At 51.0% G+C, this 27,161-nt stretch overlaps 1 protein-coding gene across 1 annotated transcript in view; it reads right to left on the bottom strand.

Moving 5' to 3' along the window:
- Nucleotides 1-9,981: 9,981 nt before the first annotated feature.
- The window catches only part of TXNDC16 (thioredoxin domain containing 16), a 42,927-nt gene continuing 25,747 nt past the window's right edge, over nucleotides 9,982-27,161 (bottom strand). Inside the window, exons 14-20 of the mRNA XM_026051518.1 lie at nucleotides 24,973-25,138; nucleotides 24,167-24,303; nucleotides 18,887-18,971; nucleotides 14,564-14,702; nucleotides 13,831-13,991; nucleotides 11,972-12,162; nucleotides 9,982-10,449 (exon numbers count right to left, since the gene is read on the bottom strand). Of these exons, the coding sequence (XP_025907303.1) occupies nucleotides 10,169-10,449; nucleotides 11,972-12,162; nucleotides 13,831-13,991; nucleotides 14,564-14,702; nucleotides 18,887-18,971; nucleotides 24,167-24,303; nucleotides 24,973-25,138 (1,160 nt within the window). The 3' untranslated portion in view covers nucleotides 9,982-10,168. The remainder of the gene's footprint in view (nucleotides 10,450-11,971; nucleotides 12,163-13,830; nucleotides 13,992-14,563; nucleotides 14,703-18,886; nucleotides 18,972-24,166; nucleotides 24,304-24,972; nucleotides 25,139-27,161) is intronic.

Genomic DNA, 27,161 nt, shown 5'->3' with positions numbered 1-27,161 from the left:
AAGGGAAAAAGGAAAGAAAAAGAGAAAAAGAGAAAAAGGAGAGGAGTCTGTGTCACGCAAGAGCTGAGTGAAAACAGTTCTTCTGTTTTGCTGGCATCCACTCTGCTTAAACGCGACCTGCCGAAGTTCCCGTCTGCTTCGTGGCCTTCCCTGGCGAGCTGTTATCTGCGCCATGCGGATCCGGCCTGGAGGCTCCCGGCTCGTCCTTCCTTCCCTCCTCTCATCCTGAGATGGAGCGGTGCCTGTGGCGCAGGAGGAAGAGCCCCGAGCCTGCGCCCCGTCCGCGAGGACCTGCTCCGGCTCCTCCTTCCCTGCTCCTCCCGCAGCTTCCCAGCTCATCCCGTCCCGTCTCCGAGCGCCCGCGGGCTCTGCTGACTTGCAAACTCGGTTCATGCAACGCTGCATGGACGTGGTCAGATCCCTGCATGGCCACGCTGGGGCTGCAAGATCCCGTGAGCATCCAGGTCACTGTGTGCTGCCTTGTCCTGGGCTCGCCGGCACCTTCCAGGCTCCCAGCTTCGCCGCCAGCTCCAGGAGCGTGCGCAGGCGGAATGTCGAGCTGTGCCCGAGCACAACCCATATCCCAGCGGAGCCCACCCCAAAACTCAGCGTGGATGCTGGTTCCTGGGAAGAAGCCTGAGGGTTTCACAGGCAGCACTGCCTTTTTTCATTATTATTATTACTATTATTTTTATCTCCCTTTCCAAGCGGATTTCCCTGAATTGCAGAAACATGCAGGACTGGCCAAGCTTCGCTGTCCGCAGGGAAAAGCCGCCGACTTGCCAGTGCTGAGGCAGTTCCCAAAAGCCATTTTGCTCTTTAAAAACCAAGGAGACTAAACAGTGTCAAACTCGTGTCAAGCATCTGGCTTGGTGGAGACCCATAAAAGCAGCAGGCAGCAGCTTGAGAGCACGAGASGCTGCGGGCGGCCGAGCGCCCCGAGCGCCCCTGCGAGCCCCCGTTATTGGGCAGGAACACGCGAAAAGCTGAACTTCTCGTGCAAGGAAGACACGAGGCGCAAGGGGCCGGGGCGTCTGGGCCGGTCACGTGCGGCTCGTGTTGTATTAGTCACTCTGCAAAGCTCTGCTGCGTCTGGGTCCCCCGCCTCGTCCTTGCTCTGCTCCTTCCTCACCCAAACCAGCTGCACAAGTTGGCGGCTTGCGGCTGAAATAAATAAATAAATAAATAAATAAATAAATAAATAAATAAATAAATAAATAAATAAGTTGCTTTTTCTGCATATCAAGGTCCTTTAATGGTCAAGACGCAGGTCCCTGGGGTGCTCCCGGTTTGTGTTAGGGCGGGCGCTGCTCTGCAGAAACCGCTCCTGGGTCTTTGCTCCGAAACCGGGCGCTGCTTTGGTGGACGGGGAGTCGCTCCCTTGGGATGAGGTCCTTGCTGGGACGAGCACTGAGYGTGGCCGGGAGCCGAGCGGGACTGGGACCGCATGGGGAGTCACTGGGGCTGCAGCGAGCAGGTATTAGACMCTGGCCCCAATACTGACCACCAGTGACTGATCCCAGCTGGACCTTGCCCCACTGTTCCCCCGCTCAGAGCCCTGCAGATTTGCACCCACCCCTCTTCCCGAGCCCGTGCTTCATCCAGCTGCTCTGTGGGCATGTTCTGGGTGGCAGTGTCATAGAATCACAGAATTATTATGGCTGGAAAAGACCTTCAAGATCAAGTCCAACCATAAGCCCTCCAACACTATATATCTCTAAGTGCCTCATGCACATGTGTCTTGGACATTGCCAAGGATGGTGATTCCATCTTCCCCATCCATGTCCAAGACACATGTGGATGAGGTGACTCCACCACTTCCCAAGCAGCCTGTTCCAGTGCTGTTCCATGTCACTGCATGGAGCAGGGCGGCCTGGAGGCGGGCACTGCGCATGGCAGAGTACAACAGCCACCAGGACAGGGAAACGGGCCAGGGTTGCCTGCAGACACAGGGAAGGGCAGGACTGGAGGAAGGGGAGATGGGATACCCGGCTCCAGATGCGGCTGCACTATCTCCCAGACGGGAGATGTCCCAGGGAATGTTGCTGTCCCGCGCATGGCCCAGGAAGGGGAGCAGCACTCGCAGGTGACCTTGCCAAGGGAAGGCCACAAAGCAGACGAGAACTTGGGCAGGTYGCGTTAATCAGAGCAGATGCCAGCRAAACAGAAGAACCGYTTCCATTTAGCCCTTGCAATGGCTCCTGCACGACATGGTCTCCTCTCCTCTTTCTTTCTTCCTTGCAAAGAGCAAGCTGAGCTCTTTSATGGCCCAGGCCAGGCACGGGGACAAGCAGGGATCAGGAGACGTGTCCTCTGGAGCGGGATGCAGCCCCGCTCCGTGCCCATGCTGGGAGGCAGAAGCAGAGCTCTCACGGAGAAGGTTTCCTGGAGGACACTTCCACGTGGTTTCTCCTCCCCGGGCCTGTCCGCCCCGCGGCCGGGGCGCAGGAAGGAGCAGGGGTCGGGAGCGGAGCCGGGGGCGCCGCTGACTCAGGCTCGCGCGCATGGCGGCTAGTGGCCCGTGTCCATSGGAGACACTGGAGAGGATGAATAAAGCTGCTAATGGGAAAACCAGCTGTCTTCCTGGGCCTGGGATGCCGCTGGCTCCTCCTGCTCGGCTGAGGAGCCCTGGGATGCTCCTTTCCCTGGGATTTCCAGCCCTGCTTCCTCAGGCCCATCCCGCTCGCTCACCCCGGCTCCCGCGAGCTGTTTTCCACCCTCCGCCTCCATCCCCTGTTCCCAGGGCCAAGGAGATGGCACCGGGCAGGGCTTCCTGGCGCCCCTTAGCCCGGAGCGGGGCCGGTTTGCAGCAGGGCAGGGGCTGCAGGTCCCCGCAGCGCCAGATCTGAAGTGGAGTTATAAAAAGCCCTGCGCTGTTTACACGAGGCCATTCCGGAGCTGCCTGCCCGCCGCGTTTACCCGGCACGGCCGGGCTCCGGCGCCTCCGCCGCGGGCACGGCGCTGCCCGCACACGGCATGCGCACAGCCGAGGGCACGGGCACGGCTCTGTCACCTGGGGCTGCGGTTTGCCCCGGCGAGGCCGTTTCCCATCCCCTCGGCCCTGGGAGAGCCTCCTCCACGGCGGCGCTGGCCCCGCGGGGTGACTCACGTCTCCAGGAGGACTCGGCGGAGCGCAGCGCGAGGAAGAGGAGGGCAGCGGATCCCGGGCACGGCTCCGCTTTGCGAGCGCGTCACGGGGCTGCCAGGGCACTGGTATCCAGCCACGCTCCCACCGCATTCCCGGCTGCATTCCCGTCCCGTGGCGCTGCATCCTGCRGGCTCCTCTGCCATCAAACCCCACTCGCTGCCTCCTGCCTTCGCAGCCGACGCAGCCCCCGGGCTCYGGCTTGGGAGGCTGGTGCAGCCCTGCGCTTTGCCAAGGAAAACCCTSCGTGCCAGGGGGGATTGCTCTGCCGGGACACGTTTGCTTGGAGCCCTGCCTGCATGGAGACTCCGATGTCTCATGGCAGTGTCCCTGTCCTCCCAGAGGGCCCCTGTTGTCATATGGCCCCAGGAGGTCCCTGTCATTATAGGTGTCCCTGTAGGAGGTCCCTGTCTGCTCCCTGTCATTATAGGGGTATCTGTCTTATCAGAGGGTCTCTGTCCTCTTAAGAGGTCCCTGTCACTGCAGGAAGTCCTTGTCCTTTGAGGGGTGTCTGTGGGGTCCCTCTCTTCCAGGGGATCCCAGCCCTCCTAGGAGGTCGTTGTCATTATAGGGTGTCTTTGTAGGAGGACCCCGCGGGGATCCTGTCATCACGGGTTGTCCCTGTCATTGCAGGGGTTCCTGGTCCTTACAGGGAGTCCTTGTCCTCTGAGGGGTGTCTGTGGGGTCCCGGTCCTTGCATGGGGTTCCTCTCCCTGGTGGAAAGTTGCTCTCAGGTCCTTCAAAAGATGGGGGACCCTGTCCTTGAGAGGGAATCACCGGCCGCCCCCGTGTCCCTGCAGGAGGGGTATCCGGAGAGGCTTTCCAATCTATCCCTTGGGACGGGTGTCGGAGCCCTGCTCCGGCTGCTTCCCATCTGCAATCCTGGCGCTGCGGCTCTGTCCAGGTGCTGGGAAGCTGCAGAGCCCTGTGTCCCGCACGGCTGACGTCGGCTGGTGCCAGGAAAGGCCTCCCCTTGGGCAAACCTGGAAATTGCAGCCAAGAAAATGAAATAACCTCCTTCCCTGCCTGCYTTCCCAGGGGGGTTGCACCCAAAGCCTCCAGCGTCTGTTCTCCTGCTGCCTCCTCCCTGGCTTGGAGGGAGAAGCAGGAGGTGAAGGAGAAGCACCAGGACCCGGCRCTTTGGGGGCCCTTTGTCCCTCTGGGGTCCCTAGCAGCCCTCAGGGATTGCCGGGCAGCCACGGCCGCTCCATGGAGTGACCCAGAGCGATGCCCAGAGCGGTGACGGCCCCGGGCACACGGACCCCTCATCCATGAGCATCCATAGCTATAGGGCGCGTGGGGCCAGGGTGCCTCTGGAAAGCCCAGCCCCATGGAGGGGCTGGGGGCCACCAAGGGCGGGGGACCAGCCACGTCCCTGCCGTCCCATTCCCGGCCTGGCAACTCCCCTGGGGGTTGATTCCAGCCTTCCCGCTTCGCTCCTGGAAGCACTCGCCGTTATTTTGGGGCAGTAACTGCATCCCATCACATGTGCTTTGTATCTGTGTGTCCCCGCTCTCCGCTGGGACATCCCGCCCGCAGCCATGATCGCCACCCATGGGTGCCTGTCTCCTATGGCTGGGGTCCCCTAGGCTGCCGCGGGCACCGGACACCAGGAGCTGCAGCAGCTCCGGGGACTCKTGGAGCCACCGGAGCACCCAGTTTCCCCCCTTGGAGGACGGGCACGGGGCATGTCCGGCTGCCCCTGCCTCCCAGCGCGGGCCGGATCCCGGCGCTGCGGCCACGGCTGCTCTTTCGACACCCCGAGGGATTTGGCAACGGCCGCGGGCTATTAATAGAGCAGAGCGGCGGGACGAAGCGCTGCCTTCGCCGAGGGAGAGGCCGGGCGAGCGCCGGGAACGCGCCGGGAGCTGCAGGCAGAGCCCTCTGGCCCCCATCTCTTATCCCTTATCTCTTATCCCTTATCTCTGATCCCTTATCTCTGATCCCTTATCGCCTCCCAGCCCGCGTGGGGACAGTGCTGGATGCCGCAGATGCCCGCTCCCTGTGGGAGATGCCAGCGCAGGACATCTCCTCTTGGCGCTGGGAAGGGAAAATAGAGAGAAAGGGCATCAGGAGAGGGGGTCACCTCGCTGGGGAGAGGTTACCCCCAAATCAAGCAGCCCACGGAGGCTACCTGCTCCGTCTGCGCCAGGTCACAGCTGGCTTGGGCTGCCCAGCCCCGGCTCCATGCAGGTCCTCACCCCGGGAGCAAGGAGCCGGCTCTTCCCTGTATTCCTAAGGAGCCAGCTCTTCCCTGTATTCCTAAGGAGCCGGCTCTTCCCTGTGCTCCTGAGCACCCTGCACTGCCAGGACGGGAACAGGGGGCCAGGGAAGCAGCCCCCATCCCGCCGTCCCCCAGCTCCGCCGGCCGCGGGGGTGGGTGCAGGGACCCCTGCCTCTCCCCAGAGCACGGCCGGGTTTTTGGCAATGGAAGCGCCAGGCGGAAGAACCACCGGGGCCAGCGAGGAAACCCGGCCTGCCCAGCGGGCACCCCAGCACCATCCCGCCCTGTGCCCTCCCTTCCCATCTCCCACTGTGCTGACGCTGCTCCAAGGCCTTCCCACCCCCAGGCAAACGTGTGCCTGTCTCCAGATCCCTGCGCTCCAGTCAYGGGCCCCAGCTTCCCATCACCGCGCTGGGCAGGGACCTCCATGAGTGCCCTTGGGTCTGGTAGGAAAAAGGGACCAGGATGGCTTGTGTCACCCCTTTGGGATGGGACACTTCCATTGCAGGCAAGGGCTGGCTCATGTTGGAAAAAGCTTTGGCACAAGAGCAGCTGCACTCCGTGTCTCTGGATTGAGAGCCCCAAGAGCTGCCTGGCTCCATGGCTCTGGGTATGGATAGAGAGCCCCAGGAGCTGCCTCACTCCATGGCTCTGGATAGGGTCCCAGGATCTGCCTCACTCCATGGATCTGGATAGAGCCCCAGGAGCTGTCTGGCTCTGTGGCTCTGGATATAGAATCCCAGGAGCTGCCTTGCTCCATGTCTCTGGATAGAGAACCCCAGGAGCTGCCTCGCTCCTGTGGCTCTGGATATGGATAGAGCCCCAGGAGCTGCCTGGCTCCATGTTTCTGGATAGAGCCCCAGGAGCTGCCTGGCTCCGTGTTTCTGGATAGAGCCCCAGGAGCTGCCTGGCTCCGTGGCTCTGGACAGAGCCCCAGGCTGTGGCCCAGGGGAAGGTCCCGCGTGCCGGGCGCATCCCTGCGGGAGTGCTGCCGGGGAGGAACCTGCCCCGCGGGCCGGGAAGCGGCGGGGCCGGGTCGGCCGGGCAGCCGCGGGGCGAGGCGAGCGCTCCCGGCCAGCCAGCGCCCTGCTGCCCCCGCAGCCGCTCCGGGCGCCCGTGCTGCGCCTGGCAGGGCGCACGGGGCAGCCCGCGGYGCCGCTTCGGCTTCACATCCTGCCACGGCAGCCCCGTCCTTCCCAGCGCCGGCTCCCGCGTCACAGCCAAGGGGTCTGCGCTTCGTCCTCGGGGTGACGTCCTCTCTGCTGCTGCTTTTGCCACCGCATACAGCCCCGCTGCATGGAGAGCCTGGCCACGGAGCAGGGTCCCCCAAGGGGGACTGTGGCCACCACTGCTTGGGGACACTGAGGGTGGAAACCAACCAATTTGGAAAATTCACCTTCCGCCCCAAGGATTGGGCCCATCCAGGGAAAATCCGCTGTTCGCTTGCAGGGCTGGGGATCTGGGAGAGCCGACGTGACTGCTTCCYGACGTCCCAGATTTGGAGAACGTCCAGCAAAGCCATCAAGGAGAGCAGCTGGGAACGCGCGCGGGCAGCGAGCACTGCAGCCAGCTCCTGTTGCGCCCAGCGTGAGGGTCTTCACAAGCTGCAGTCACATCACAGCACATACATGATGTCGTATCAAAAGGTCAATCACACAATCCTTTTTTTTTTTTGTATACATAATATTATCTTCTGATTAATCACTGACATTTAAACATCCTCTGAACCAGCAAACGTGCATGCAAGTGTGCAGCTTTGTCACTCCGGTGCAGAAAGGGACGTGTGGAGTTTGGTACGAAGCCATAAACAGAGATGACTGTATCAGTCAGAAAATCTAACAGCTCTGCAGACCAGTGTGCACCTCCCTAGCACCGTCTCAGCAGGCGTTTACCAAAAAGGACTTGTTTTTTTTGTGCTGAATGGTTGAAAAAAGGAGCTGATAGCATTGGGGTTCACTGCACTCCTGCGTATCTTCGAGCCCATGCAACTGCWCTCTTGGGTATTTCTTTACCCATTGCTTTATCGTCATAGAGCTGCAGCTCTATTATTATTTTTAAAAATAATATAATGTGGGACTGTTTCTCATGGCAAATGAGAGCGCTGTAATGTGCAGACTGCAGTGAAACTGTGCCCACTCTTCGTAAGCRTTTTGCCCTGTGTGTACATATCCTGGCACACATAGACCTTGACAGGTTTCCTCCACGCCCTAACTGCCCGCTTTCGCTGCACAATTAAAAAGGCATTTTGCATTTAAAAAAATAATACAAAACAAACAAACTGCAAGCCAGGCCCAATGTGGTGAGGAACCGTGACCTACACCCACGACGAGAGCCGGCAGCTCTATAAAACACAGCTGCTGGCCGGGTCGGCGGTGCCAGCAGGGAGAAGCCGACAAGCGTGTCCCTTCCCGAGCCAGCTCCAGCCACAGGGACCTGCCAGTTTGACCACGGCTTTAGCATGGCCAAACTCACCAGTGCCCTTGGGGCCTCAGGATCCTGCTGTGAATGTGGGAGCTGAACCAGCAGAACGGGAATTTTTTATCTTCCAGGCTGGCCACAGCCACCGAGGAGCAGCATCCTCTCACCGCCAGGCATGAGCATCCTGCTCTCCACCCAATGGAAACCCATTCCCTGAACCTCATTCTCCAGRATCAGTGAAACAGCACTAGGAAAGAGAGTTTTTCCCCTAGGAAACTTCTCCCCGGGCSTAACGGAGATGTGGCACTGACCCCTAGTGACAGGCTGCTGTTTTGGCACCGCACCGCTGAGCTCTGCGAGAAAACTGAAGCACAGCCAAGTACAGTAGGGATCCGGGAACACTCCTTGTGTTGCACAAAACCTGCAAGTAGCAGCTCCTCCTGCACGTGGACTGTCGTGGACGGCGGGCACCATTCCTGTAAGTGCTTCCAACCCCGAACATCCTGCTCCAGGACATCAGGAGCTCCGCTCGCTGCCCTGCTGTCGCACACAACATAGAGGCAGATTAAATGTACTTTAGAGACAAGTTTATTTAAGAAATCAGTTATCATTTCAGATACCACATTTCACCTGCACATAGTGGGAGAGTGATGCAGGAACAGGGAATGTACCAGTCACATCAGCAGGGACGTGACTGGAAATGACCAACCTGCAACGGGCACATGGTAAAAAATCCTCATGCAGCTGAGGACTGAGGGGAACCCACAGCAGTTCTGTTTCCACATGGATCTGCTCCTTCTCCAAGGAATACTCAGCTCTAGAACAGACTCTCGTCTCACACTAGATTAGAACTTTAAAAACGCAGTTTGGCTCTAAGCCYGGCATTAAGTACAAACACGGAGTGTTTCAGAGAGGGGCTCGAGGCAGAGCCCGAGACGTCGCGGGCCATTTCTGAGCACTGCAAAATGCTCCTGCCAGCCGGGCTGCCTGCACGAGGGCAAARTCTTCCCAGCGCCCCGAGCACTTCCTCGAAATGTTGGGCTTGTTTGTGTTTTTGTTTGTGTTTTTTGTTTCTCCGTGCCTGCTAATTGCAGGAAGAGGATCCAACCCTCCTGGCACATCTCAGGGATGTTGTGGAAAACAGCTGGGGGTTATTGAAGGCAATGGGAACATTAGCAGGATTAGATTAAATTTCCCTCCAAACACACTCGATTCTCTGCACTGAATCCTGTGCTCAAGAGACGTCCTGCAAAGTCAGACCATCCAGAAAGGAATGAAGGGCCTTTTGCTGTCCATGGAATATGAGCAAGGCCAGAAGGCTGCTTCCCAGGCCCAAATCTCCCAGTCTAGACGAGGAAGTGAAACGCATTCCACCTGTCCCCAGCACTCACAGCCCTGCCCTTAAGCCGCTCGTCTCTCTGCAGACCTTATTCTCTGCACCACCTTCAGCTCGGATGATACCAGCCTCCTCATCATCACTGAGGAAGAGGGCAAAGGCTGCAAATACCCCCTGGGCTCACAGCCACGAAGATTCCAGCACGGAGCACAGTCATCTTCCACCTGCCCTAGAGCTTCGCTGGCACCTTCGTTTGTATTTGTTCCGGGTATTTACGGCCGTTGGGATGACCTGAGTTACGGACCTCATAATAAAACCACTTCAGCCAGACTCTCCTGCTATGCCTGAGAAGAAACATGCTCATGGATTCAGTTCCTCAAGCTCAGCTGTAAACACAACTGCGTGCCAGTTTAAACACTGCAGCCACAGAGTGAGTGGTGTGTTTGCCCTCACAGCTACACACAGTTTCTCAGCAGATTTAATAACTTACTTCTTGAGAGCAGAACTTTCTGACACAGAGAGCGGAGCCAAGGCGAGAGAACTGTTCTTCATCCTGCAATCACTCGCAGTCTTCTTGCTCAGAGGTAACCAAAGCATCATTAAGAGATTTAGTGACCCAGGGAATGGGCTGTGTGGATTCAACTGCTCCAAMACAGCTCTTTGTGCAGACAAACCCTTAAGAGCAACGTGAGCTCGCTCTGCCTTTGCACTACGCACCAAGGAGACAAAATTCCCCTGCAGTCTCCGTGAGCATCTGCTGTCACAGCTGACCATGCAATGCAACAGGAAGAGCACCCAGGAGGGCCACGTTACAAACTGTACAAACATGTTTCTGGGAGCAGAAAGCACAGGCACGGCAGAAGTGCTGCCATACTGCAACGGGGAACTCGCCCTTAGGTGTCCGGGCTGTTTTATCCCTCAGCACTAATCTGTCTGCTGAAAACACCTCTCTCTGCTCCAGAAGGCTTAAAGAGGATGGAAATGGTGAGGCAGTCCTAGGACACCATCCCATCACCTCTCACCCSTTCTCTAGGATCTCTAGCTCTCACAGCTCGCTGTGTCTCTTGTCCCTTGCTGCCAGCCTCGGCGCTGTCCCCCGCAGGTCCCTCCCAGGGGACTGGCCCTTCTCTGTGCTCATCCCGGGCTCCTCAGGCTGTTCCTCTCTGGCTGGGCTTTTCTCTTCGGAGCTTCCCGCCTGCTGCTGCTCCTGCGTGTCCCCATGGCTGGAAGCGGTGCGAAGGGCGAACTCRGGCACTGTCGTCTCCATCATCTGGAGGAAGTTGTAAGCAGGAAGAGGTGGCTTCCAGTCTTCTTCAGATAAGGTACCTGATAAGTGAGTATAGGCAGATGTGAGMAAGTTCAAAGGCTGCGATGTCTCCTCTATATAACTCACTTTACAGATATAGTCATTTCAAATAGAGATTTTTTACTTTCCCAGCATATGCAAAATTAAATATTTATTTCTTAAAGATCGCTCTTATTTTTTCTCCGKCTACAACTAACACTATTACTCACATCAAACCATCCACAAGGTGAATTAACATTTACCAGAGCTGGCCAGGACTYGGCTTACGTGGTTTCCCCATCCTCAGAGACACAAACTGTAAGYTTACAAGTGGCAACACTGGGTGTATCCCCTGGTGGGTGGATTTTTCATTCAGACCTCAATAACACTGTTAATGACAGGATTACCATTAGGAGTGAGAGGAGACTGCTGTCTATCCAGAGAGGAAGCAGTTCCTTAAGTCAGGATGCTCTCTCCTTTTTCCTTTTASGACTTAATCACACAGGTCCCAGTGGTTAAAAGCTCGAGAAGGGGGGTTGTACAGCCCTTGGTCACCCAATGTGCAGCCCAATGGTCTGTGCACCCCTCTGGCACCCCACAAAGCTGGAAAGCTAAATGAGCCTTTAGCAGTGGAGATGGAAAGAGCGGGGAGAGTGGCTWGCTGGGCAAAAGTGGCTCAGCCACTAGCCAGCCTCCAGCCATATGTCTGCGTCTTCCCAGAGGCTAACTTCATCCCAGGGGAGCTCGTGTCTTTACGGAAAAGAGSGGGGTTCTCCCAAAAGGTACTCCGAGTCAGACTCAACATGGAGTTTTTGGTGTCACCTTCTCGAGGAGCCCTTCCTGACCCAGTGTCTACAGACAGAGGAAGAGCCACTGGGGATGACATCAGGGTCCATCTGAGCAGGATCCTGGCAGTGGCAGGGTGTATGGAACCAGCACATGGTGATATTTTCTCACAGCGTTCTCCCAGGCATGCTGGATTTTCTCCAGGTCCCAAACCCTTCCGTTGCACCCCATCCCATGGATARCACACTAGGAAGGTACATTCTGCCTTCATGCAAAGCAGATTCTCCTCCTCTGAGCAGATTGAAGGAGGCAGGACAGACACAGCGAACACCTTCACAAGCAAACCCTGTATATCCCAAYAGCAAAACACTGTCCAAAAAACATGCGGGGAAAGACCTACGGAGCTTCTGTTTCTTACGCTGGCAACTGGGAGCCAGGAGAGCTCTTGTTATCAGGCTGGCTTTGGGAAGGTTATCAGGCTGGGCTCTCCCAGCCACGGGAGAGCACTAGGCTTGGCGATTATTACAGGGAAGAGATTTCAATTCAGAGCTATTCACGCTTGGCTCTGAACATTAAACAGTCCCAAAGCAAACTCGTGAATACGGGTATTCTGTTCTGGCCGGACTATTTGTACTTCTCCGATTCAAACTTAGAATAGCTATTTTTTCCATCATTAAATTCCAGAGCAGACAATTTATTGCACGTAACATCTTCCCATAAACACACCAGGAGCTAACAGTGCGTGCTAAGGAACGTTACAAAAGCTTGTCCACTTACTGCTGGGAATCTCCAATCCYGCTTTCAGCTTCTCCAGCCAAGACAAGACGTTCACTTCAGTGACCGACTGCTCCGGTGGGAACCTGAATACCTGACCTCCCGTGTGAAGGTTCACCCAGACAAGAACAGGCAACGAAGGCAAGGTGGCAAAATACGCCCTCAGGATGCCATGGCCTGCAGGGGTGTTCTTCCTGTGGAGAAGATGAGATTCAAATTGCTGACAAACACTTTGGCAGTACAACACGAATGAGAACCACCCAAGCACCAAAGCCCTCGGGCCACAGCCAGCAGAGCCCATGAGCACAAGTTTTGTCCATGGAACAGCTGTAGAAGCTCACAGCAGTATTAGGGGCTCTGGATTAACTGTGAACTAATTAGGAGGTTAAAAAGCAGCGCTTTTAATTTTTTAATGCAATTAGCCAACTCTCATGGAAAGGGAGTGGACAGCAGATTAGATGTGTGAAGAAATCCCTGAGCACCAGGAAGAGGTGGGACGAGTTCTGCAGGAGGGTGTGGACTCCTCCGTGAGCATTTTTAAGAGCAGGTGAGGCAGGAAGGACACGTGTCCAGCAGCCCCACCAAGGTTGGTCTCCACCACGGCTGGCCGTTCTCTCTGCAAACAGAAATGCTGGTTGGAGACCCCACCAACCCCCAGCCCTGCTAGTGCCACCACCCTGCAGTTGCAAAGAGTGGGAGCAGGCACAGGGGATATGAGGAACCAGGACAGCAGTCTCATGTGGTGCTGTCCCTCGGCAGCCACAAGGTGGTTTTGTACAGGCAGCAGACAGGGTCAGGGAGCTGCATTGACCCCCAAGTGGCAAGGACGGAACCAGAAACATGTGACCCACGTAAAGAGAGGGCAAAAACGGGAACACGATGAGTCCTTTAGGTACTATTTTCAGGCTGGGTGATGCACAGGCTCTGAGTTGGCCCTCACCATGGGAATGTGGTCTTCCTTCTAGGATTAAGTTATGCTTTCAAAGCCAAGGGSCACAATCTGCCTTCTCTTGTGGAAATGCTTTTTTATTTCGCCCTGACAAAGAACAGCTCTTTTTTTGCATTTTCTTTTTCAGTAAAGTAGAATAAAGGCAGATGTGTAGGTGGGGGAATTCCAGGGGCTCTTATTTCTTGCATATTACTGGCAAACAAATCGTCCTCTTTTCAAACGTGTGCATTCCCCATCAGCAAACTTCTGCCCACGCTGCTAGATGCTTCCCAGACTTTGAAGCACGTTATGATTAAGTCAGTGAGGTATCTCTGGGCCCGGGCAAAGTAATTGAAGACTAAAACTGAAAATGCACTAGGAAGGGGAAGAAATAAAAGAGATTCTATCTCCTACAACTTCTTTTATTTCTCAGCTCCTGTATTTGTTTTGTTTCTTGATTATTTGCTAAGTCTGTCTTATAGGACTTCTTCTAGGTGCCCTGAGAACTTTCTTCTCCCAATGAACAATCAGTAATTGCCCTGCTGTTCTTCCAATGGCATAATCACTTTAAGACACTGGAGAGGGGTAAAACTACCTTTTTTTTCTCCCAAATGTTACAAAATACAGAATACTCCAGCGCCGAGGTCAAGCCAGCATGCAATACCCCTGAGAACACTTCATTTACCCTACTAAAAATCATTTCTGTCATCATTAAACTTTCACTCACTTTACTTCACGGTGCTACTTTGCAGCTGTCCAGAAGACGTACTGAATCATTGCTAAATGCTTTGGACGCCCAGCTCATTATGATTTCAGACTAAATAATCCCATTACCAGCTAGATAAGTGCTTTGAGTAATTGCAGGCTCCGTTTGCTCTTCCCCCAAAACGCTGTGAGGTAACGGAAAGGAACAGAGAGGGCTTTGMACACTCACAAGTTCAACCAGCATGTCACGAACGCTTGCTGAGGTCTTCTTTTTGCCAGCTTCAGCAGTTCCTTGCTTTCTATTTGCCCGATGTCACCATTGCTAAACATGATGAGGAAGGGCTTTCCGAGTTGCAAGTAGCGGGGAAGATTTTGCACTGTAATTTCTGGCTGCAAGCAATCAAAACAAGAAGTTGGGGTTTGCAGGGCGGGGAGAGCAAGACCAAATGAGCCTTCCTGCTCCTACATGCGTGGCGCTTGAGCAGAGCTGCAGCAGCCACATGGAATGGACGCAGCACAAGCACAAACGTGGCTRTGGGATGATGTTGGTGCCCTTCACAGTTGTCTCCCTCCAATCCTCCACTTCAGGAGCTAACTCCTGAAGCAGGGCTGGGAGCAGAGGAACGGGCAGGCTCGGCTCTACATGCCACAACTACAAAAACTTCTGAAACTTGTGTGCTGGAGGAGGGAAGGAGRCCCTGGTAGAGGCCAACCCAAGACCAAGAGTGGGTCCGTGGCAACAAGCACAGGGTAGCCTATTGAATTCCAGAGTTTTTTCCCAATGGACCACCCTGCAAACAACAGATCCCTGTCCAGACTGCCTGATCCAACTCAAAGTTAAAGGTTAAAAACAAATGCAACTCAATATGATAGAAATACTGAAAAAAAAGGAGAGCTCCACGGTAAAATCACACTTCTGCAAATGACTTTTTTCTTTTTCTTTTTTTTTTTTTTTAACTTACAAATGTGTCCAGCAATTCGTATGTGATCATCTGCACAATGTCCTGCGCRCTCTGTTTGGACAGAGCAATGCCTTGCACGCTCTGCCCTCTGCTCCCGGCAAGGAGGAGGGCGGGAGGAGACACTCCGTATTTACGGGACCTGCAAAAGAGGCAGCGTTACAAGGACTGAATGGGGGACCTGGCACACACAGCGGGGGCGTTAACAGCACTGAAGGGGACGTGGGGGACGGGCACGGTGCTGTTCAGAGGCACACGCAGGAGGGAACAGCTCCAAAGAGCCCCCAGGTGCTCCCCTTCGAGGCGGGCTCCGCACGTCACCTTTTCCATCGCCGCTCTCCGTCTCCGCAAGCCATCTTTGAGCCAACAGGGAGACAGGCACCCTCAGGCTCTTCCAAAACTTACCCGGCTTGCACCACACATTAAATAGGCACAACTGTACCTGCAAACAGCACTCTTTTCTGCAGAGAAACATCAGCACCTAAATAAGAGGAAAAATGGAACCCCCTGCAGTCAAAACTCTTTGCTGGCACTTGCCCCTCTTGCATTTTCACACCAAACACCTACCCAACTCTTTACACTATCTCCCAAGGCAGGCAAACATAAGGGACTCCCTCTGACAAACACCTAGCTACAAGAGCTGGGCTGCATAGGCTTAAATTTCAGCCTCTGAAACTTGGCTTTGCAAATATGGGTTGTTTTGCTGAAGCCCAACACCATGCTATAGGAGCACACGTGGCCTGGGAACTTTCATGGAGCAAAAAGAAATCATTTTTTGTTCCCCAATTTTCTTCTGGTAAAAAGATCGAGGATATTTAAAGAAAAGCTGAGCAGGTGGAAAAGGCAAAAATAAGAGAAGTCTGAGCAATGACAGGCCCTGTTGCGATGGGAGAACTACGTTCTGGAAGTTAGAGGAACWTCAGTCCTGAAGACTCCAGATGCCAGTGTCTAGAAAGAAGGGTGAGGCAGAGGAAGGAAACTGCCTCAACKGTTTGGAGGGGGGTGTAGCTTATTTTTCAAAGGCTGATAGTAATTTTTCAAAGGCTGTGACCCCAGACTTGCTGGGGAAGTGAGACCATGTGAGATGTGCTTTAAGAATGCAGAGCTAAACCCTCTGCCCTCCACGTTGCACCAGCAGGCTCAGACAGAGCTGGGTAGGTCCTGTCAGATGCAGGTGAGCTTTGTGGCCCAGCTCCTACGTGTAGAAAGCATGAGAGCAGTGTCTCAATCTGTTTGGAAGTCAAACCTTTAGCTGGAGAAATGAGCAGGTTGGGTGAGTCACAGCTGCTGGCTTTGAACCTTGGTGAAGGTCTCTGGGAAGCATCTGCTCCCAACCAGTGCCCACAGTGCTGAGTCCTATGAGCTGCTGACTCCAGACCATGGTGGCACTGAACCAAAGAGGAGTCTCCGGGTTCAAGCAGAGCAGGAAACTTCAACTGCCCCTAGAGAAATGGGAGCAYGGAAGCCTCCTGAGCTGAGGAAATGGGGTCTCCAGACCCTACTGAGGTCACCAAGCTCTTCCAGCTGCCCATATGGAGAGCTGAATCTTGCTGGTGTGCACGTGGTGACAACACCGAGCACTGCTCTTGTTCCACCCTTCCCTCCATTCCCTCCATTCCCTCATTCATTCACTCTTCCCACTGGCACCTGAACTTCGCTCTTTGGCTCCAGTTCCTGTCACAGGTTCTTTTAATGAACCAGCTCCAAACCAGTGTGATTGCTCACGGCAAAACCAGCCGCACACACTGGTGACCTCCTTTTCAAATGCACAGAGTGGTTTCTTTTAAAACCAAGAGTCTTAAGATAAGTGGAGATAGGCTTGCTGCCTATCTCCGTGCAAAGAGATTTGGGGACATTTTGGTTTGTGGAGGTGTGGAGGCGGATGGCCTTTGATTTCTGTTTCAAAAGAAATCTGGCCTTTTCTTTTTTCCATATGAGAAAGATCTAACACAGACCCAGCCTACTGCAGAACAAACACTAATTACTTTTAATGAAAAACAGCTCATGGAAAAATCATCTTACAACCACTTAATACTTCCCTTTGTGGTTTGTCCAGGCAAAATCAGCTTGGACGCTTATTATAACAGTTTTGAAAACAATGGAGATTGGTTCAAATTTGCTTGAAAACTCTTGRAGTTTTGGGTCACAGGGTTACTACGCCAGGCAAGTGAAGGTTGCTGCAGACAATATGTTTCCATGCTTTTTGACTCATACCTAGGCTTTTCACTTCCCCCATGACAACACTCATCTGTCTGGAAAAAAACACCCCCACGGCAAGCTTTTTTGGGGCACTTTGTACTTCTCAAGCTTCCATAGGCCTTAAAGRGGTACAGGAGTTGCTTAATACCGCCAGAAGACCAGCACATTCTCCATCTCATAGCAAGAGCCTACCTTGAAAGCACTTCTCTGGTGGCCCTTACACAGCAACTGGTTGTATTGTCCCTTGGGACAGGCTTCTATTCATGTAGCAGAGGCATTTAGATGTGCAATATGAGACCTGCATTTAGCTATCAAACATCTGCAAACAAACACTTGGCAGGGGTATAGGCCATCTAAGCATTTAAGAAGGAAATAATACTTCATTCAAAGCATTTCTTCCTGAACACCTTGTTCACAGTTACCCACCGAGAAGGTGTTTGCTGAGCAAATACTTTTGCTAAGAACATTTTTGATGCATCTGTAACCTTCGTCCCTCAGTAGAGGAAAATGTGAGAAGAATGGTTTCTGTCTCAGCTTTCTGTGGCTTGGGAGCCACAAACATTTCCTCCTTGAGAATTTAGCAGAAGAAAAGCTTTGCTTTGCTTAAGAAGGGAAGTGAGCCTGCCTCTTGCATAAGGAATTCCTGTAAGTGTTTACTTTGTACTTACGTTGAGAAGATGACCATCTACAGTAGCTTCACCCACAGGTCATAATTAAAAATATCTTCCACGCAGCCAAAAGTCAAACTTGGCAGAATGAATATCAATATAAACTGCATTAACCGTTTCAACTAAACAGCAGTACACTCTAGAGCCCTGCTGCAGGTTGGAGAACCACTCTTGTACGTGTTGCTGCTGAYAGAACGCAGACCTTTTCTATTGATGTCTCTTTGTTTTGCAAGATCACCCTGACTTCTGTCATTTTTTTCCATTTTTTCCACCTATCAGCTCAGCAGAGATGATCAAGGCACAGTCTTTTAGTCTCTGGGTTTAGGTTTTTCAYGCTGCTGCTGCTGGTTCTGACTGTTGCACCTGAAATTACCCCGTGCTCTGCCTCTCTGGTGCTGAGCACGGCCAGCCACTGCCTCGCTTCTAAGATCCGACGGAGGCTGCTGCTTTGAGCTCAGTTTAGTTAATAGAGATGTGGTAGCAAGATACTTACAATTTTATTCTTCAAGCACATCACAAAAATGCCCTAATGCCTCATCAAAAACAGCAGAGATGAAGCATCTTTGAAAAAAACTAATGAAAATAATTTATTGTGGTATTAATAGCTTTTACTTACTCATATTTGGACAAAAGGCCAAGCACCTTCTGACACTTTTATCTCTGTCTGGATGTAATTCATGATGGAAATGAGATACCAGAACAATTTAAAGATCCCCTCTGGATTTAGCTCCATCTGTAGGCACTGAAGTATCTCTTACAGTCTGAGTCAAAGCACTTAACCCCACGGGGGAGTGAATCTCAGGTATAAGTGCACGGACTGATACACGCTCAAATCCCATTATCTCTAATTTTGTCTAAAGCTAAGCCTGCAGTTAACATTCTTATTCAGGCAGGAACTGAACAAGAAAGCCTGGACTTCACCTTTCCCATATTCGCAGGAGGAAAGCTCCTGCGTTTTTCCATGATTTTTCCTCCAGAAAGAGGATGCCCCSGCTCCAAAACTCCATTTGGAAATGGTGGTGATGTCTTGCCCCTGCCAGGAGGAGGGAAACGGCTGGTCACCTCTTTCAARAAAAATACAGGGTGAGATGGAGAAGTGATAGAGGTGATTCCTTCCCTGGCATTGGCAGTTTCAAACATCCTGCAGCCAGATATGAGTGTCCACAGGGTGAGACAACAGGTTTAACCCCTTTTATAGTGCTACAGAAAGGCAGTCTSTCCACAGCAGCTCCATGGGCAGAAGGTGTTTATTTGAGGGCTTTCCACCTCGTTTCCAGCATCTGGATCCCCAACCCTCTCCCATTCCCTGGCTAATAGGAATAGCAAGCCTGGGACCTGTTCTGTCTCACGTGGCATCTTGTGGAGAGGTGACATTATGATGCTGGATACAGCAGGCAGCAGCTTCACAAAAATGCACRGCAGTTTGGATTCTCACTGAATGAAAACACAAACAACTTACAAAGCCAAGGCATCATCTTCCAAATACATTCCCAGTGTTACGTGTCCACTTAAGACGTTTCCTGCCTCCACGAATGCTTCCCTGGCTGTAAAACAACAGAAACATAAATAAACAATAGAAAGAGAAGTGTCAACTTCCTTCTGCAAAACAAATCACTGGGTCTGAGTACCTAATGCCCTCCCACAACAAACTCTCAGTTGCTAGCAAAGAAAAGGATTAGTGGCTGATGAGGAATGGAGGAATCTCGTGGCCAGAGGCTAGGGAAGGGCAGGATTGGCAGCTACTGACAGGGCGGGATTAGGAGAAAGTTCCTATTCTTAGTGCTGKATTTGCTCCCTAGCCACCAGCACTGAGTTTTTTTCCAGGCTCTGCATGACAGAGACCCTGATGGAAAGCAAAATTCCTCTAATGACTTAAAGACTCTTAAGTGCTCTTTGAAACGGGAGACCAATTATAATCCTAAACAGAAATCTTGTAAATCCCAGTGACCTTTTGGAAATGACTGATGATGACTTAGCTGGAGTATTGTTAAGTGCCCAGTGGATAAACCAGCCACGGCCCCGAGTGTCTTTTGGTCTCGGCCAGCACATGAAGCACAGCTCAGCAAGGTTCAAGGTGGGGACAGGCTCCATGCATGATCAGGAAAAGAAGACTGTAAAGGCAAAGAACGTAAAAGAAAAGAAGACTGCAAAAGCAGCCTTGCTGATCCTCACACGTTGAAGGCCAGGCGAGGATCTGGCTACTTGTCYTTAAACAAAACAGGGGGAAGAAGAAGCTCCAACTAACATTTCATGTTGAGCTGAGAGGATATAGGTATAAACTGGCTCTGAGCACATTGTACCTGAGAAATGGAAGCTTCCATTTCTCGGATACAACCTGGGGGATTACCTGGGGGGTGGAAGGCTGCAGAGCTGCTTTACGGCCTCATAAAACACCCTCGGTTCTAGGCAACGGCATCCAGGGCAGAGAAAAGCTTTGGGGGAACATGAGAGCACTTGAGGGTGAGCTGGTAAAAGCAGATCTAGCGGCTGCAAATCAGGTATCAATATCACTTTTGCCAAAGCCGGACTGAAAATAGGGCAGATTTCAACCTTTCTCCTCTATTTTTTCCCTTTTTTCAATGGGCAATTCAAAGCAACAAAAAAGGCTGTTYCAGCTTAAAGAGAGTGAGAAATCCAGCACAGAAGGGAAGCCAGGTTTCCCCATAAGTTACCACTTAGCTTCACGCCCAATATCCGTTGCTTTTAGAACTTGAATAAAATCTCATTCGGATACTGTTTAATGCTCTTCGTGACATATAACATCATATCACAGTTGCCTAATCAAAACACTTGAGACGGGTGACTCAGAGCTCAATAACCTGAAGCTGCCTCTCAAAACCGGTCACTTTTTGGTTTTTTGCCTCTGGCTTTTCAGCTGCATTCAAAGTAATATTTTCCACTGTGCTCTCCTGCAAGCACAGGGGCTACAAAACACTTTCAAGTTGTTTTCCTTCCCAAAKAGGAGTTTGGAAACTTATAGGAGTAGCACACTGATTGCACAGATGTTGTAGGAAGGAACACGCATCAAAGGCCTCCTGCCATAGCTTGGCCAGCTCATCTTGTTGTGAGACGGAGAAAATATCATCAGATGTTTTGATTGGATATATTGACTTTGGTTTGGGGATTTGCTCGGTCTTCGGTCACTTGATTTTATCAGTTTGGAGACAAAATCAGCCCAAAGGACCAGCAGATTAGGAACACGGTGAGCTGCTCACCAGCAAAACCTCTGCAAACGTGTTAGTGGCCCAGAAAAGGCCACGGGGATGGTTCTGAGCTGCTCCTGCACACATGGAGGCAAAAAGAGCAGGCTTAAATCCCAAATCGCTCTGGGCTGCACTCTTACAGGCATTGCTCTTTAGACACTCACTTGAGCTGTAAGCATGTGCTCAAGAGCTGCCGTGGAGAGGCCCTGGCTGCAGGAATTCCCTCCTAAATGAAGACATCTCCCAGCAGAATCCAGGTGTCATTCCAACAGGATCATCCCAGCTGGGCTCTTCCCTCCCTATCATACCCCGCTTTTKATTTTCAGCCTTCGGGGACTATCTGCCATAGACCCAGAACCCTTTATTTTTCTACAGCTCACAGCAACACTCTGAATTTGGTGCAGAAAAGCCCTCCAAACTCACACAGTCCCACTACAGATTCGAAGCACTCACAAAAACAGCAATTTAACCATTTCCTAGAGTACAAATCAGTTGCCTCCGAAATACAGCATGGTACAGAGATCTCAAACCAAGCAGGACAGCACTTAGCTGCAGACTCATGCAATAAACTCTAATTAAAATCATCTCTTGAAACTAGCTAAAACCGTGGACATCACCGTGTGCATTTTGTTCAGTATCACATTGCTCTACAGTGACCTGAGGAGGGTCTGAAGTTGCACAAGAGATGGGGCAATTGTCCATGCTGTCTTCTCGTGGCTTAAGACTGTGTGAGGTCTGAGTCAGGAATGGTTTATCCCCCGTTTCTCCTAACACAAGCCCTACCTGGCAGCCAAGGAAGTGCTGGGTGCAGAGACCATGAAAAACACAGCCTTGCAGAAAGTCCTTCGAGGAGCAAACTCCGACACAGGACGCTCTAGAGATCGAGCAGAGATTCAAAGAGGAGCCATACAGCTCCGAACAGAGATCATGCCACCAGCAGCTACTAGAAACAAAATCACAGTATGATAAGGATGCTCCATAACTGCTGATCAGCAGAGCCAGGCATGCCACCATGGGAAGACACCCCTCTGAACAAAACCAGGGTCTTGCATCTTTCTCCTAAATGAAAGATTTAGGGCATGCTGGCCCCCTATTCTGTCCCAGTGTAAGCCTGAACATGGGCTTCTGCACAGATGAACAGTCTTTGCACAGCAGAAGTCCCACACAGTGTAGTGCAATAGCCAGCACTGCCTACCTAACTGTTCCCAAAGTGCTGGGGACACACACAGAAGAAAATCAGCTAATGTTTATCACTCAGATTACACTAATGCTTGCAAATCCCACGATGTTACCAGAGTTTTATGAAGAACAAGTGAATTTTTAAACAATTATTACACATCTTAAGTTTTTTTTCCAAATTCTGACTGGCAAAAACAAGGCTCTCTCTTATAAGATATCCAAGTTTCCAGGGCATTGCTCATTCACTGTCCTAACGCTATCATGCATCTCTTTGTAATAGATTTTAATTACATTTTTTTCTGACAAGCTCACACCAACTGAAAGGCATCTTAATATAGTTCTGATGTAAGCGTTGGAAAATACTCTGGACTTTATTTAATCAGGCATCCTGTTGCTCTAGTTCACTTAACTGGAAATGACAGTGACATGATGATGTGCTGGTCCAGGTTAGAGCAGGAATTCTTGCCATGAGAAAATCACTGGAATTTCCAGAGAAGTCAGCGGGCTGATAGGAGTAGCTGCGTGGTTCAGGCCTGGGTTTGGTGCTGGCTCCTCTTCTCTGCCCGATTTGAATACCTTGCTGAATGACACTCAGATCTCCTTCAGGTTACACGCTTTGATAGCATCCTGTTTGGCATCTCCCTTGGCATCTGTGGCTGAGTTACCCTGGCTGCAGATGCCAATCTAGATTGCAGAGCGAGGTGCCCCAAGGGAAGAGGCAATCTGCCTGTCTGGAAGCTTCCAGGGCTCTTGTTTCCATGGCCAAGGCAGGCCTGGAAGGAAATTATCTTCTTCTGTTTGGAGAAGAGTCTGAGCTGCTCACAAATCCAGGCTGGATCCTTGCAGAGACTCTGCCTCCAAGTCCCCAAGTCTGAAATCCTACTACCTGGTTGATTGTATTTAACCAAAGCTTACGGCACAACGGAGTTTCACCATGGAAAACAGACTGAAATTTTTATCTTCATAAAGATCAAAATCTCTCTCTTTTTTTTTTTTTTTTTTTACCATCGTAATTCCTAGGGGTAGGGTAGGAAAGGCCCTAGCTGACCACTATGACTTTGACTGACCTTGTCTGATTTCCCTATTCTAGGTTAACTTTAGCCCCTCTCCCCTTTTAACAGGTGAGGTTGTCAAGCAAAAAAAAAAGATTGTAATTCTCATAAATATTCTGTCTTTCCGCAAGACCCACCGGATCCTGTACCACAGCTACAGCAGGCAACACACTGACACTGTCAAATAACAAGCAAATTGCATAGCAAACAGGGGCAGGGAAAGCAGGATTCTTCCAAGATTCAATCACTAGCATTGGCCAGGAATAAACTTGAGGAGATTTCAGGGAGGGACAAATTCGGACATGTTCAGATCACTCCTTCCAGCAACTTTATTAGCATTATAGCTGGCGCCCATCACTGTGGTGTCTGCACTCAGCTGTTTCGAAGCCTAAAGGTGGATTTTTCACAGTGTCATTAGCATTTTGCTGCTTATGATGCAAGAATCCTATATTTTTATCTTGTTGCCGCTTTGCTTTTATTAAAACATTTTGGACTGCTGGTTGCAGGGATGGGGATTCTCATTGTAGTAGTAGGAGGAGGCAACAAAATAATTATCAACACAGTAGTGAAAAGGGTTTTTTTTTTTTTTAAGAAAGGGCATATTATGATGTCTCCTTTGGGGCAGTTCCAGCTTTGTCAGACTGTCATCTGYTCTGGGAACCCATTCCGGGGATGGGTGAAGTGAAGCTACAAATCCTTCTACGTGACCCCTGTGAGGCCATCCCTGAAAGACTGTGCCCATTTTCAGGACCCTGTTCAAAAAGAAAACTCAGTTCAAAAGGAAACCCATCAGGTGAAGAAGAGGCTAAGAGGGGATTTAACAGCAGCGTACAACTATTTGAAGGCGAGTTATGAACGTGACAGAGAAAACCTCTTCTTGCTATGGGGCAGGAACAACAGGCACAATTGTGGCTTAGGAAGTTCAGGTTGGACATCTGGGAAAACGTTTTTGCTCAGGGGGAGTGGGACGGTGCTGGAACAGGTCACGCCGGGCGTTGTTCTTTCCTACTGCTCCAACACAATGGCTCAGATTTCTGTCAGCTTTGTCAGATGCTACCATGCTGCACGTGGTAGATACACCCACAGCTGCTAGGTGACAGCAGTATATCCTCTGAGTTAGTTATCTCAAACCAACTTCTGCTTGTAGCAAGTAAGGGTGGCACCAGGCAGGCCTTGATGTGAGCAAACACACTTTGCCCCTTGGAGAACAYGCATGAAATACAGAGGAAATTCCACGCACCTAGAATTGCCCCTCTCCCACCAGGAATGAATTGGGAGCATCTAACCCGTTATCACAGCACTAACCTACACTCGTGGCTTTGCTAAATACTCCTAGAACTGAAGCGTGGTGATAGGATGAAAGCTCAGGTGGCAGCTCTCCTCTTAAATAGCCTTCTGCTTCATCAACCGTGGCCAGCTTCAGAGGGCAGGAAACTTGGCTCCTACAGAAAGGCAAAGAAACAACATAGGACACCTTGCTCTTCACTTTTCTGGTCAAGAAGACAAAAAGACAACTTAAACTCTCATTACGACAACAGTGCTCCAATCAAAAATGACAACTATTAGGTCTCATTAGAGACAGAAGCCCTCTTGGATGGAAGGGCAATGCCTCGTCCCAGCAAGGCACCAGGCCTTGGTCATGGGGAGGAGAGAACAGCTCTAAGCCAACCTGGCTGCTCTGAGATCCTGTCTGTACGTGGAAGATGGTTTGATACCTCTCAGTTAAATGGCAGAGCTCCCTTGGCCTAGCGTAAGGAATTAGCTCTGCCTCCACTAAAAGCAAATGGCTTTGCCACCAATAGCATGAGATTCCAAAAAGCCTTCTTGGATTGGGGCCCACATTGAAAATAACAGGGAAGGAATTCCAGCAAAGAGAGAAGGACAGTGACCAGAGACAGATTGCCCAAGAATAGATGTTTCCTGACAATGAAAAGCACAGAAGTGCTTTGGAAAAGCTAATTTCCAAACCAGATCTGGCATTATTTTTTCCAAAAAGGAATTCCATTTCACATTCCTCACGTTCCATTCCTACAAAGGCAGTGAAGTACCCAGAACATGATCTAGTGGCTGTGCTGGTCCTACTTTGTGGGGACTCATTAACAGACACTTACAATACAATGAAACTGGCCAGCTCTTCGGATCCCAACATGCCCTTGTAGGTCAGTGGCTGTCCTTTTTTGTAGATCTTGATGGTAGGAAACTGAGTGATGTTCTCCTTCGTGCAAACTCCAGGCCAGTCCCAGCAGTTCACTTTAGAGAGCAAAAGCCCTGGAGTTCCTACAAAATACATATAAATAGGATCAGAGAGGCAAAAAAAATCTGGGGATGAAAAGGTTGAAAAAGAGATCTTTTGATAACTTGTGTGGATATAATTGCATATATTTGCATTAATGATTCCAGGATGCCTATTGCTTTGATGAGAGTCCTACAAGGCTGAATCTTACCACACTGTGTGCACATACAGGGAGTACAAATTGGACCGTTGCTGTAAGGCAGCAAGACCATTTCTGGAGCCAAACGCAGCTTTGTGWGAGCAGAACGTCAAACTCTGGCCCTGAATATACCTTCCCTTTGGGTCCAAGCTATCTCCCTCCTGAAATTGTTCATGGATATGCCTTACAATTTTGGGCATAACTATAACATTATATATAACAATATATAACTGATTTTATTAAGTATCTCCTTAGGTATGAAAAGATCTACGGAGGGAGCGGATTCAGGGAAGTGGTTTGTTGTGCTTCTCAGAAGGAAATTCTCAGGGGCAAAGACATTCACAACATCTGGCCAGTTGCTCAAAGGGAGACTAATGAAACCCATGAGGCAGATATCCAGGACCATAAAAATAACAAGAAGTCCTAGAAATATCTTATGAATAAGGCCAGGACAAAGAAACCATGCAAACCCTCACTTTTGGGAAGGAGGGAAGGTAGAGCTTGTCATAGAGGAGGCTGATGTGTTCAAGGCATTTCTACTTAAAAAATTGCCCAGTATGGAGAAGTGTCTATTTTCTCTAAAATTAAAAACTAGTTTTAAAGGRAAAAAATAGGTACACAAAGAGCAGTTAAAGGACCTGTAGACAAGACAGACGTGGTACAAGACAAGTCTGATGGTGTTCACCCTGTTCTACCTAGGGAAGCTGCTCACTTCTGAGTCACTTGTAGTTACCTTTATGATCTTAACAGAGAGAGTGGAGTCTCACAAGTAAAGGGCAGCAATAGGGAGTACTTGAGAATTACAGCGTAGTTGGTCTAACTGATTCCTGTCAGCTGGCAGAAGTTCTGTGTGAGGTTTTTTACGAGCTTCACAAAAGTTGTAAACCCCAGGGACTGCTAAGCACCGAAACACATGGATGTTGGTTACCTGCAGGCTTTCCACATGACCAAGACATAGGGCTGGCAACCCCAACATGTCCTTTGCAGCCTTCCTTTCATCTGCAAGCTGGGCAAAAACCTGCACATGCTGCTGCTAGTCCAGTGCTAACGTGCTAACCRTGCAGGTGAGCTGTGACGGTCTTAACCAGCCACTACCTCTCGGTTGCCAAGCTGGCCTAACCTGCTCTTACCTACTTGCACGCTTGACCAACGACAGTAGGGCTGTGCGTAGTCCTCGGGCCATACGTTGTCCATGCCCATTCCAGGAATTTAATATCACAGGGATCTTTATGCCTTCATTAAATTTGTTTGGACAGGATTTAGTAGCTACATGCGAAAGATGGGGTGAATGTAGAGACAAGCACATACATGGAGACAGATTATTGCAAGGTGTTCTGTCCTTTAGAATCCTGGGCGAGGGGAGCTGATGTGAGTTTCTCAGAAGCACAGAAGATCAAAGAAATGGAGCTTTCTCCTCAGTCTGTCCTGGGTTTGCTTCAGATCACTACTTTTGTTAAGGGCCTGATGATGGAATAGAGAGCATACATCCAATCTGCAAATGATTCCAAACCCAGAGAATCCAACACGGAAAGTCTGCTTCGAAGTTGACTATGGCCACTTGGACAAGGACAAGAAACAACTCATTTCCAGGCAGTGAAGTTTGGTCAGGTATTGCAAGAAGCTTTTGACAGCCAAACATAACTGAGTCTTCAGCAAAGGAAAAAAAGTTGTGGGAAGGTTTTAACCTTCTAACAAGTTAGAAGGTTAAAAGAGAAGAAACAACCTTTCTAATAAGTTAGAAGTGTGTCTGCCAGGGAGTGGCAAGGCATTCCCACAGATAAGGTGAAGGCACAGATGATGTCCAACATGTTTTCCCATCCCCTATCCATATGTCCTTTACATCCCACTGGGCCATTTGCTTCATCCTT

The sequence above is a fragment of the Nothoprocta perdicaria genome, unplaced genomic scaffold, assembly GCF_003342845.1.
Source record: "Nothoprocta perdicaria isolate Ctin4 unplaced genomic scaffold, notPer1 scaffold_76, whole genome shotgun sequence".
Classification (NCBI taxonomy): domain Eukaryota; kingdom Metazoa; phylum Chordata; class Aves; order Tinamiformes; family Tinamidae; genus Nothoprocta; species Nothoprocta perdicaria.
The sequence above is the reverse complement of the archived record's forward strand: the minus strand, read 5'-3'. Positions and strand labels throughout refer to the sequence as shown.